At 39.2% G+C, this 13780-nt stretch overlaps 1 protein-coding gene across 1 annotated transcript in view; it reads right to left on the bottom strand.

Annotated features, from left to right (window-relative positions):
- Positions 1-13780, bottom strand: part of C5H12orf54 (chromosome 5 C12orf54 homolog) — a 24404-nt gene extending 10624 nt beyond the window's left edge. Inside the window, exons 1-4 of the mRNA XM_027543624.1 lie at positions 13707-13780; positions 12951-13070; positions 5514-5544; positions 4388-4426 (exon numbers count right to left, since the gene is read on the bottom strand). Of these exons, the coding sequence (XP_027399425.1) occupies positions 4388-4426; positions 5514-5544; positions 12951-13015 (135 nt within the window). The 5' untranslated portion in view covers positions 13016-13070; positions 13707-13780. The remainder of the gene's footprint in view (positions 1-4387; positions 4427-5513; positions 5545-12950; positions 13071-13706) is intronic.

The following is a 13780-nucleotide window of genomic DNA, read 5'->3' as shown; positions in this document are numbered from 1 at the left end:
GTCCACAGTGATTTTGGAGCCCGGGAAAATATAATCTGTCACTATTTCCACTTTATCATCATCTATTTGCCATGAAGTGATGCGACCGGGTGCCATGATCTTACTAGTTTTTTGAATGTTGAGTTTTGAGTCAGCTTTTTCACTCTCCTCTTTTACCCTCTCATAAAGAGGCTCTTCACTTTCTGGTGTTAAATTGATATCATCTGCGTATCTGAGGTTATTGATATTTCTCCTGGCAATCTTGATTCCAAGTTGTGATTCAACCAGCCTGACATTTGCATGATACACTCTGCATAGAAAATTAAATAAGCAGAGTGACAATATAGAGCCTTTCCCAGTTTTGAACCAGTTGTTGTTCCATGTCCGGTTCTAACCATTGCTTCTTGACCTGCATACAGGTTTTTTAGGAGACAGGTGAGGTGGTCTGGCACTCCCGTCTCTTTATCTGCATAGTTTGTTGTGATCCACACATCAAAGGCTTTAACATAGTCAATAAAGCAAATGTAGATGTTTTTCTGTAACTCGCTTGCTTTTTCTATGATCCAGCAAATGTTGGCAATTTGACCTTTGGTTCCTCTGCCTCTTCGAAATCCAGCTTGTACGTCTGGAAGTTCTCAGTTCATGTACTGCTAAACCTAGCTTGAAGGATGTTGAGCATTACTTTGCTAACTTGTGAAATGAGCGCAATTGTATGGTAGCTTGAACATTCTTTGGCATTGCCCTTCTTTGGGATTGGAATAAAAACTGATCTTTTCCGGTCTTGTGGCCACTGCTGAGTTTTCCAAATTTGCTGACATTTTGAGTGCAGCACTTTAACAGCATCATCTTTTAGTATTTTAAATAGCTCAGGTGGTATTCAATCACCTCCACTAGCCTTGTTGGTAGTAATACTTCCTAAGGCCCACTTGACTTCACATGCCAGGATGTCTGGCTCTAGGTGAGTGACCACACCATTATGGTTATCTGGGTCATAAAGACCTTTTTTGTGCAATTCTTCTGTGTATTCTTGCTACCTCTTCTTAATCTATACCTCTGTTAGGTCCTTTATCATGCCATCCTTGCTTGAAGTATTCCCTCGATATCTCCAGTTTTCCTAAAGAGACCTCTAGTCATTTCCAATCTTTTGTTTTCCTCTATTTCTTTGCATTGTTAGTTTAAGAAGGCTTTCTTATCTCTCCTTGCTTTTCTCTGGAACTGTGCATTCAGTTGTGTATATCTTTCCCTTTCTCCCCTGCTTTTTGCTTCTTTTCTTTCCTCAGATATTAGTAAAGCCTCCATAAACAACCACTTTGCCTTCTTGCATTTCTTTTTCTTTGAAATGGTTTTGGTCACTGTGTCCTGTACAATGTTACAAACCTCTGTCCATAGTTCTTCTGGCACTCCGTCTACCAGATCTAATCCCTTGAATCTATTTGTAATCTCCACTGTGTAGTCATAAGGAATTTGATATAGGTCATACCTGAATGGTCTAGTGGACTTTCCTACTTTCACATGCTTATAAGGGAGCATATAGAATCTGAATAGTCAGTGGGATGGGCTGTGCCAATTATCAGCTTATTGCTTCTCATCAACCCTGTGTTCATTCTTTATCAGTTCAGTCGCTCAGTTGTGTCCGACTCTTTGCGACCCCATGGACTGCAGCACGCCAGGCTTCCCTGTCTATCACCAACTCCCAGAGTTTACTCAAACTCATGTCCATTGAGTTGATGATGCCATCCAACCATATCATCTTCTGTCATCCCCTTTTCCTCCTGCCTTCAGTCTTTCCCAGCATCAGGGTCTTTTCAAAAGAGTCAGTTCTTCACATCAGGTGGCCAAAGTATTGGAGTTTCAGCTTTAGCATCAGTCCTTTCAATGAATATTCAGGACTGATTTCTTTTAGGATGGACTGGTTGGATCTCCTTGCAGTCCAAGGGACTCTCAAGAGTCTTCTCCAACACCACAGTTCAAACGCATCTATTCTTTGGCACTCAGCTTTCTTTATAGTCCAACTTTCACATCCATACATGACTACTGGAAAAACCATGGCTTTGACTAGACAGACCTTTGTTGGCAAAATAATGTCTCTGCTTTTTAATATGCTGTCTAGGTTGGTCATAAGTTTTCTTCCAAGGAGCAAGCATCTTTTAATTTCATGGCTGCATTCACCATCTGCAGTTTTATATTCATCTCTTATATATTTATATAAATCTCATATATTTATATTTGTTTTATATTCATCTTTTATTAAGTGGTAAGTATCCAATTATGTACTGGTTCCCCACAGGATGGTTTTCTGACTGTTATATAATCAACTCTTTAGTAATACAGTAATTATAAGAACATTAGTTATTTTTGTACAACATAATTTGATTACATTACATAGTGTTGTTCAGTGGGGCCTTGCAGGAGAGAGGCTATGGAGACTTTCACTTACTTTTTTCTTTTAATTTAAAGAATTAATAGTCTTTGATTTAAAGTCTTTTTCTGCTTTGCTTCATGTGGATAATCCCTATTATAGGTTCAGAAGTGATTACTTTTCCTCTAATTCTCATCTCTATATCACAGTTTAAATGTGTATGCAACTAGAATGTCAAGATTGGGAAGCTGAAATAGCTGATAATTTTGGAAAGGTCTCAGAAACTCCGACTGAATATCTGTGTTCTGTGAAAGTTTATAGCAGTTTTCTTTGGCTACTAATGAGTATAGTTAGCTTCTGCACTAATAGATCATTTAAATATAAAGTGAAATCTTGTGTTTTTATATTTGAGAATTGCCACCTTGGTTGTCATTTTTCTATTTCTGGGAAAACAAGGAAATTTCATCAAAGTGAAAAAGACATCCCTTTTTATAGAATTAAAATAATTTTCTCTCCCATTCTCTAAATACAAGTCTATTTTAAAGCATTTTCAAAATGCAGGGCTTAATCATGTGGATTCTGAGAGTAACTGCTCATGAAATTGCCTCAGTTAGAAGACTGAAAGCAACAAATTCCCATTGGTGACCTAATGAACCCGTATTTCTCTTTCAACTCAAAAAGTTTTCAGAACCCGAAACACTCTCTTGATAGATTCAACAGTTTCATTCATTACCAAACATATGATTAATCTGTCTTCTATAAAAGAAGATTTTTTTTTCGACTTGTTCTCTTTAAAACAATTCTAATGATTTGATCTAATTTCCTTGAAATGATGTTAAAACACTATGTTTTTCCTAACCACACAAAGGGCAGTTCTTCACATCCAAGTATAAACTCATATTCTTTTCTTTTCAACACCTCAGACCTCTCCAATAACAGGTATGAATCTCTCAAATATATTAAGTTAAAGGACAGGAAAGCTCCATGAATGTTTCTGCTGCTGGCCATTATTCTGATTTAAATTATTGTCAATAAATTTGGTGGTCTGTAGAACATTTTGAAGCATTAAAAAAATCATGTTGGTAATCTCTGATGCTGCAGAGTGAATCTGGCATTTATTCTTCTTCAGAATCCTTATTAAAATACTCTAAAGAAATTCAGTTACAAAGCAGTTTATCACTGTAAATAATCAAAATGGAATGATGTCCCACCTATTGAAATTATGTTTAAATTATATATGAGTGACTTAAGCAAATTCTATGTCTTTTAATGCCTTTATATAGACCTTTTTTGCCATAGTCGATGGAACAAAAGAATCCTCTTCTGTGCTAATGACACGATCATAATCATGTTACAAACAGGAACTGCAGAAACAATTGGCATGTTTCCCTCAGAAACAACAGCTCACTAGTTATTATGCAGAAATTAGTCATTTTATGGTTAACTTTTCATTCAAATGAATGCAATTAAATGTGTCTACTCTTTAGGTTGACGTATTTATTTTTGAGAGGTTAATTTTGAAGGTACCTTATTCTGGAAGGGCCAAATCTTTATTTTTTATGACATAGGAATCAAGGGCTATTGGCAGACAATTTGTCATATCTGAGTGGCTCTGGAGGTAAAATATTTCTTTCTAATAAGAAATGGAGTTAGGATCTTTAATTTTTGTATCAAAATGGTAAATTGTCTTCCTCTCATATGAGAGTTAAAATATATGGGTTTTTCAGTACTTGCCCTAAGGTACTTGCTAGTGGATAAGATTTAAATTAATTTTACAGTGCTTATACAATGCTGGTAGAGAAAATATACTTGAAAGGGCTTATCTAACAGAGAGTGGATGTTGAGAATGGTCACTGAGATGCACAGACACAAGGAGTGTCTGAGGATTTGGGACTAGATGAGTAGTAGAACAAGATGGGAGGGAGCATGGGAATTCCTTACCATCAATCAGTAAATTACTAATGGAGAAGGAAATGTGCTCCTTTTTTAAGCTTCTCTCCCTTCTCTCATCTCTCACCATGCTGTCAAAGAGGACCCCTCTGTACTCACCTGATCCCACAGGGTTTCAGTGATCGTTAATTCTACTGCCTGTTGAAATAAGATACACATATTGGGAACATTACCTTAACTCTCCCAGAATCTGAACTGACACATCATGAAACAGATAGAATATGACGCATTTTTTGGAGTTGAGATGGACACTCAAAGGCATGCCATTTGTCAGGCAGCCCTAAGTCTTCTTCAGCCCTACTGAGTCATTTTTCAGCCCATATGCCTTGTCATCTCTTAATATAACTAGTCGGTAACAGATATAAGCAGACTCCTATGATGACTCACCTTATTAATACCCATATATATAGCCTGCCTGCTTTTGAAGTCATCTAGTGTAGTTGTGGTATTGGAGAAGACTCTTGAGAGTCCCTTGGACTCTCCATTCTAAAGGAGTCCATTCTAAAGGAGATCAGCCCTGGGTGTTCTTTGGAAGGAATGATGCTAAAGCTGAAACTCTAGTACTTTGGCCACCTCATGTGAAGAATTGACTCATTGGAAAAGACTCCGATGCTGGGAAGGATTGTGGGCAGGAGGAAAAGGGGACGACAGAGGATGTGATGGCTGGATGGCATCACTGACTCGATGGACGTGGGTTTGAGTGAACTCCAGGAGTTGGTGGTAGACAGGGAGGCCTGGCATGCTGCAATTCATGGGGTCGCAAAGAGTCGGACATGACTGAGCGAATGAACTGAACTGAACTGAGTGTAGTTGTGGCATTGAAGATGTTACTTAGTCTTGGTGCACAATGACCCACCACTTGATCAAGAGCATTCTGAGCTATAGTGCCCAAGTCTTCCAAGATATGGTTCTTGTTAGACAGTTTTCCTGCCTCCTGGACACATCCTGTTCACCTCTGCTTTCCCCAGGAACCTTGACTCCCAACCAGTGAAGCTGCTTAGTCATATCTGACTCTCTGCAATCCCCATGGACTGTAGCCTACCAGGCTCCTCCATCCATGGAATTTTCCAGGCAAGAGTACTGGAGTGGGTTCCCATTTCCTTCTCCAGGGGATCTTCCTGACCTGGGGATCAAACCCAGGTCTCCCTCATTGCAGTCAGACACTTTACTGTCTGAGCTACCAGGGAAACCCAAAGGAACTAGTATATTTGGAAGTCTTACCCACCTTTGGTTTCATTGTGTCTTCAAAGGATTTTCTGGAAAGAAAGGGTGATAAAAATCTGATGAGTCACTAGATAGGTGACATAAAAACAGTGTCAGAATAGGAGGTTACAGCCCTCATATCTTCAGGATAAACATTAATTTTGACAACCATCCATGGATGGAAATACCTTTTGGGAAATCAGGAGTCCAGGGGAGAGCTTCCAAAACCTCATTTAAGCAAAAGAAATCCATGAATAGATGCATTGAAGAGGATAAGAAAGACAGTTTCACTCCCCCTCCTCACCCAAGACACTCCTCCCCAAAGGCAGTATAGCTTAGTGCCAGTAGGGACCCTCTCAACCTGTGATTTCTCCTATGAGGGAAGTGAGAGTGGAATTAGCTCTCTGATTTCCCAGGCTTATAAGACATTGACTAGAAGGCCCACTTCTGTCTCATCCCACCCAGATGGCTAAGGTGATTGGCACAGCTGAATAGTATTGGGGGAGTTGGGAACAGAAGAAAGGGGCGGGCACTCATGGCATTCACTACATGGATCTCCAGAACCAGCTGCAGATCACCTATTAGATCTAGGTGAACTCCACCAAGAGGGTTATCCAGAACACCTTTTGACTTCTCACCTGTCAGTAACATCCCTCAACTGACTGACAAATGCTCCTGCTGCTAAGTTGCGTCAGTCGTGTCCAACTCTGTGTGACCCCATAGACAGCAGCCCACCAGGCCCCGCTGTCCCTGGGATTCTCCAGGCAAGAACACTGGAGTGGGTTGCCATTTCCTCCTCCAATGCATGAAAGTGAAAAGTGAAAGTGAAGTCGCTCAGTCGTGTCCGACTCTTAGCAACCCCATGGACTGCAGCCTACCAGGTTCCTCCATCCATGGGATTTTCCAGGCAAGAGTACTGGAGTGGGTTGCCATTGCCTTCTCCACAAATGCTCCTAGTATTTCACATAACCTTGAGATGGTAACATGTTAGCCTCTGCAGATGGCAAGTAAAAGCCTCTTCAGATGGTATGAAGATATCAGCAGCTGGCAAAACTATGTGAGAATGAGAGAAGGAACATTTGAAAGAATCTTGAATACTCTGGGGAAAATAAACAGGAGGCTCTCAGTACCCAGACTGACTTTTGGGGATTAAGAGAAGGCCTCTCCTAAATAGGTAACAAGAAAACAGAGAAGAGTGCACCCATAGGAAAGACCTGAAAGACTCCCAAAATCTTTGGCTGGGCTGACTGGTGAAGATCTTTCACTTTTGAAGCCAGTCAGTAAAGACTGGAAGAGGACTGCTTCTTCAAATAAAGAGACAAATGCAAGAATTCAAGGAACATGAAGAATCAAGGAAACATAACACCACCAAAAGGACAAAAAGATCCAGTGATGGATCTCAAAGGAATGGAGATCAATTGCAATTCTAAACAGTTATATTAAAGAATCTTTAAGCCAGAAGAGAAGATGACCAGTGAATGGAAATCAAGAAAACAGCAAAATGAGAAGTTCAACAAGGAAATGAAAACTATAAAAAAGAACCAGACAAACTCTTGGGACTGAAGAATACAATGGCTGTGATGAAAAATTCAATAGAGGTCTTCAACAGCAGACTTGATCAAGAAGAAAAGAGAATGATTGAACTTGAAGACAAATAATTTGAAATTCAGAAGAATAAAAAGAAAAGAACTGAGAAGAGTAAAGAATGCCTATATGACTATGGGACACCATCAAATGATATAATATGGGCTCTTTGAAAGCCACAGAAGGAACAGGGAAAGTGAAAATTGTAGAAAGCTTATTTAATGAAATAATGACAGAAAAAATTCCCAAATCTGGTAGGGAAGTTAACATCTAGATCCACAATGCTTAAAAATTCCAAGGAGGCTGAACATTAGGAAATCTTCATTGAGACATTATAATCAAATTGTCTAAGGTCAAAGACAAATAGAATTTGGAAAGCAGAAAGGAAAAGTGAATTACCACATACAAGGGAAGTCCCAAAAGAGTACTTTTCGGCAGATGCCTTGTATGCCACGAGGGAGTAAGATGATACAATCTAAGTGTCAAAAACAAACAAACAAACTTGCTAACCAAGAATACTTTACCTGGCAAAGCTACTCTTCAGAAATAAAGTGGAGATAAAGACTTTCCCAGACAAACAAAAGCTTGATCATGACCAGACTTGGCATACAGCAAACGCTAAAGGGAGTTCTTCAAGTTGAAAGGATATTAAACAGCAGGAGGAAAACATAAGTATGAATCTCACTGGAAATGGGATATATATAGTCAAATTTGAAGACTTAAATACTGTAAGGGTGGTGCTTATTAAATCACTTGTAATGCTAATGTGAAAGTTAAAAGTATTAAAAGTAGCTATAGCTATCAATACAATAATTTTTTAATGGATACATATTATAAAGAGGTCTAAATAGTGATATCAATGACATAAAATGTGAAGGGAAATGAAAAAATGTAGAGTTTTTGTATTCAGTTGCTGTTACCAGCTTAAAAAGACATACTGTAGGATATGTCTCATGGTAATGTAAACCTCTAGAAGATACACGAAAGATGCGGAACACATGTACACCCGTGGTGGATTCATGTTGATGTATGGCAAAACCAATACAACATTGTAAAGTAATTAGCCTCCAATTAAAATAAATTAATTTATATTTAAAAAAAGGAATCAGAGCAAACTGTTGCAGAATTTCAATAAATCACAAAACAAGATAGCAAGAAGGGAAGGAAGAAACAAAGGAACTACAGAATAGAATACAACAACATGGTAATAATGGTAATTACTGATAGTTACATATTAATAATTATTTAAACATAAATGGATTAAATTCTCCAAACAGATGAGTTAAATGGATTAAAACTATCCAGCTATATGCTATCACACACACACATAGGCTGAAAGTAAAGGAATGAGAAAAGATATTTCAGGCAAATGGTACACAAATGAGAGCAGGACTGGCTATATTTAGATCAGACAAAACAGATTTTTAGTCAAAAACTGTACACTTTGTCATATGAGACAAAGAAGGTCATTATATAATAAAGAGTTAGCTCATCAAGATGATATGACAGTTGTAAATATATATATACCCAATTTTGAAGCACCTAAATATATATATAGCAAATATAAGCAGAACCAAAGGGAAAAACTGACAAAAATAATAAGAGCAGAACTCAATACCCCATTTTCAATAGTGAATAGATCATACAGGCAGAGTTATGAAGGAAATAACAAACATATGGCATTATAGACAAAATGGATCTATACAAAACACTGCATCCAATAACAACAAAATACACATTCTTCTCAAGCACACACAGAACATTCTCCAGGCAAGGTCATATGCTGGGCCACAAAGCAAGCTTAACAAACTTAATATTGATAACATCTCATGTATTTTTTCCTACCACAATGATATTAAACTGGAAATCAATAACAAAAGGACATTCTTAAAATTTAACAACATGTGGAAATTAAAGAGCACTCAAACAACAAATATGTTGAAGAAAAAGAAAGACTTAAATAAAAATATAAAAAGATATCACAGCTAATACCAAAGAGACTATTATGAAAAACTATATACCAAAAAAAGTAGATATCTTAGAAGAAATGGATAAATTCCTAGAAATATACAACCTACTCAGGCTTCTCTGGTGGCTCAGCAGTAAAAGAATCTGTTTGCAGTGCAGGAGTTGCAGGAGACACAGGTTCGATTCCTGGATCAGGAAGTTCCCCTGGAGAAGGGCATGGCAACCCACTCTGCCGGGGTCCAGCCCCGGCTGATCCAGGGTATTCGAAGGAGAGATGGCATCAGCGACCTATTTAGTTAAATATTCATCAAAGATATAAAGAGTAATAGAATGAGGATAGCTCAGTGAGGAAATTCAGTGGAGAAAAGAGGCTGAATAATTCAGCCAGAAGGTGAGAGAAAGAACGACGTGGGGAGACCAAGTTTCGGTGAACAAGGCCCGCACTTTATTTTCCGAAGTAGTTTTTATACCTTAAGTTATGCATAGAGGATAATAGGGGAAGGGGTAGAGCCATGCAGTAAGCCAGGCTTTCTTCCTGCAAACTTATCATATGCAAAAATTTAGGTGATTTGCATCATCTTCTGGCCCGGAGGCCTGTTAACATTTTAAGACCCTTTCTTCAGAAAACTTACTGTTCTCTAAAGGTGATTAGTCAGGCGCCACCCTCCAAAAGCATTAAAGTTGCATTCCTATAGGGCAAAGGTGTGGTGGGCTACAACAAGAAAAAGAATTAACTCAAGGGTCCAAGGTTACAAACATTAAAGCTACTACTAACATCAATTATATTAATCAATACACTGCCAAGGACACAGTAGGTAAGGGATATGGAGACTTAGCAGCAAACATTGGCCCAATAAGTGAAAAACCCTTCACCAATACAATTTCTAATCAATCTTTTAACTACTCAAAGGAATCTGTGTTTAGACAGTTTAGAACATCTCCTGCCTCTCACAGGTGGGAGGCTCTGAACAATCACATGTGGCCCGAAAAACCTATTCAGGCAGGCTAGAGGATTTCCAAAGGAGTTTGTAGGTTGAAACACTGTCACACCTAGGAATTATTTAACTGGAGCTGTAAGCTAACTCTTTTTTCAGAGAGAGGTAGTGGGGGACAGCCCCTCCTTAAAGTCAGGGTGTAGGTGAAAGCACAAAGCAGAAAGTAGGCAGACTCTGGTTTGGGGGGTAGATGCTCGAGAATTTCCAGGGGGACTCCTGAGGCTCGATCCCGCCTTTGCGTATGCCGAGCCTCCTTCCTCATGACCTTTGCCACGGGCAGAGTTCCTCACACTGGCTCCTGGCAGTGGTAGAATTCCAGTTGAGCTATTCCAGATCCTGAAAGATGATGCTGTGGAAAGTGCTGCACTCAATATGCAATATGCAATATGCACTCAATATGCAATATGCCGGCTCCCGGCACCACTCCAGTATTCTTATCTGGAGAATCCCATAGGCAGAGGAGCCTGTCAGGCTACTGTCCATTGGGTCGCAAAGAGTCAGACACAACTGAAGCATCTTAGCACGCACACATACAACCTACTAAGACCAAATCATGATGAAATACAAAAATCTGAACAAACCAATAATGAGTAAGAAGATTAAGTTAGCAATCGAACTCCTCCCTATGAAGAAAAGCTGAGAACCAGATGGCTTTGCAGGTGATTTCTACCAAAGAATTGACACTAGTCCTCCTCAAACTCTTCCAAAAAATTGAAGAGGAAGGCACATGCTCAGACTCACTCTATGAGGCCCACATTTCTCTCATACAAAATCCAGATAAGGATACAACAAGAAGGAAACTACACACCAATATTCCTGATGAATGTAGATGCAAAAATCCTCAACTTCATACTAACAAACTGAATTCAGCAATGCATTAAAAGGCTCATACACTATGATCAGATGAGATGTACCCTGGGCTATAAGAATGATTCTACAAATGGATATCAATTGTGATACACCACCACATCAACAGAATGTGAAAGTCACTGTCATGTCTAACTCTTTGCAACCCCATGGAGTATACAGTCCACAAAATTCTCCAGACCAGAATACTGGAGTGGGTAGCCATTCCCTTCTCCAGGGGATCTTCCCAACCCAGGGATCTAACCCAGGTCTCCCACATTGCAGGCAGATTCTTTACCAGCTGAGCCACCAGGGAAGCCCAAAATCAACAGAATGAAGGATAAAAATCATATAATGTTCTAAATAGATGCATAAAAATAATTTGATAAAATTCAATATCCATTCAAGGTAAAACTCTCAACAACTAGTTATAGAAGAAATTCACCTCACTATAATAAAGGCTGTATATGACAAACCCATAACCAATGTCAGACTTAATGGTAAAAAGCTAAATGCTTTTCCTACAAGGTTAGGGAAAGACAGGGAACCTCACTCTCACCTTCCTATTCAACAGGATATTGGGAATCCTAACCAGAGCAATTAGGCAACAATAAGGATTAAAAGGCATCCATGAGTTTGAGGAAACTCACGGAGATAGTGATGGACAGAGAAGCCTGGCGTGCTGCAGTTCGTGGGGTGGCGAAGAGTGGATACGACTTAGCAACTGAACAGGAACAACAAGAATGCACTTTCCCAAACAGAACTCTCTGACTCCATACCTACCGACTATTTTCTTCTCATAGTTCTGTAGTGGAACTACATAACTATTCCTCATATTCTTAGAACTTGCTTCTATCTTCCTCCAAGTGTCAGGCTTTGCAATTTCTCAATGGCTCTCAGACTTGAGGCTCAGTTAATCATTATGAGCACCTTAATCAGATATGCCACCTAGAAACCTTAGAAGACACTTTTAACTCTTTTTCTTCCTGAATTTCTTTAAACTCATTTCTTTTTCTTTTTTGGTCTTTAAAGTCTTTACTACACAAAATCCTGTGATTTTTTTTTTATTCCTGCATTCTTAGTTTTGATGATGAGAGACATCTCAATACATTTGGAAATAGTGGTACTGTGCATTTCATGGAAGTTGGCTAAAATGGTGCTGAAGACATTGAGTAATTAGAATCACAATTTATAAAGCCGGGTTTATGAGGAATAGTTTATATACAGTAAATATTATTCTTTATCATGTACAATTTTGCTCATTGACATATGCAAACATCATGTAATCACCATCACAGTAAAGGTATAGAATACCCCCTTCACTCTCCAAAATTCTCTCTTATCTCTTTGGAATCAGTCTCTTTCCATTACTCCCAGACTTTGTTAACTAAGCACTGATCTATTTCTTCTCAGTGTAGTTGTACCATTTTCAGAATGTCCTATAAATATAATCATACATTAGGTAGCTTTTTTAAAATTGGAGTATAACTTCTTTACAATATTGTCAGTTTTTGCTTCCTATAAATTCTTATAACATCTCCTGCATACTTTAAAAGCTCAAACCAAGGCTCCAGTTCCTTTCTGAATCTTTCTTGACCTATAAGTGCACAGAAAACCTAGTTGTTGTTTTTTTTTCTTCAGATTTTATGGATAATATTGCCTGGGTCTCATATTCAGCCTAAAGCAGCAGATTCTGGCCATTCTCTGTACCCTAGGACAAGGAAAGCAAAGTTTCGGGCATCTGGCCTTGATTTACATTGTAGAGGACATAAGAACTTCTTAGAGAAAGTTGGTCTTGGGATAAATAAATGCCCCTTGGTGGTATTCTCAACTAACTCCTCCTATAGGAATTTCAGATTGATGCCCAACTTCTAAGTAGAATGAGAATGACTTGCTTTCGTTCCTTCCATTAAGGAGAGGAGAAAAGATACGTGAAAGTCCCAACTTTCCCCAACTAGGAAATAGGTGCAGCTGTGGCAGGTATGGGAGACAGGGGACCTTGATTCTTCTCCCACAGAAAATATCCAATCTAAGGACATTTGAAGGTCATCATGAACCCCATTTACCTTTTCTGCTGCCTGGAGTTCCTTCCTTCCTCTTGTTCTTGATCTTGGAAGGCATGCTGTGCCATTAGTCTGAACGGAAACTAGATGCTCTGGAGCTGAAGATGGAGATAGCTCCACGTCCTGGAGAGGAGTAAATGAATAGGGGAAGAAGGCAGGTAAATGATGAGAGACTTCCCTGTTGGAGAACTACCAGAACAGATGTCTCAGTAGTTCAGGAAGCACTTGTATTTTGAATGGGTCAGTGTGTTTGTGTGAATGTGTGTGTATGTGCGTGTACACATATGTGTAAAGATAAGGGTGTGAGGGAAGAAGTGTTTGCACCAGATAAAGAAATTCCAGTGAGAAGGTAGATAGAGAAAAGAGAAACTCAGTGAAAAAATAATAGCTGGCTGGGATTGGGGTAGGGAGTGGCCAGTGGCTGCTTGAGGTAACGGTGGCTCTAAGACAAAGTTAGGAAGTAGTAATATAATAAATTCAAGAATGGACAATTTCCCATCCCATCCTCCATCCTCGTCAGGCACCTAAGGGTAGCACCACAGGCTGTAGGTCTGTGAGCTCCAGCCTTCAAGTGTCTTGGAGGCATGAGGGAAACCCCAAAGCTGATACTGTCAAAAACATGTGGGGCTGACAGGTCAAATCAGTGACTCAGAGTTAAATCCTCCTCTGAGAAGTTGCTTCCCAGAACCCCTCCTCCCATCCTTCCCATCTCCAAACCTGAGTCAGAAACTAATAAGAAAATTATGTCCAGAAACTTACCCAACTGGGCACCCCAAATAGCTCTTCTCCCTACCCCTAACCTCCTAGAATTTCTCCTCCTTGAGCCGCATCTC

This window comes from Bos indicus x Bos taurus, chromosome 5 (assembly GCF_003369695.1).
Source record: "Bos indicus x Bos taurus breed Angus x Brahman F1 hybrid chromosome 5, Bos_hybrid_MaternalHap_v2.0, whole genome shotgun sequence".
Classification (NCBI taxonomy): domain Eukaryota; kingdom Metazoa; phylum Chordata; class Mammalia; order Artiodactyla; family Bovidae; genus Bos; species Bos indicus x Bos taurus.
Note: the sequence above shows the minus strand (reverse complement) of the source record. Positions and strands in the feature narration are given on the sequence as shown.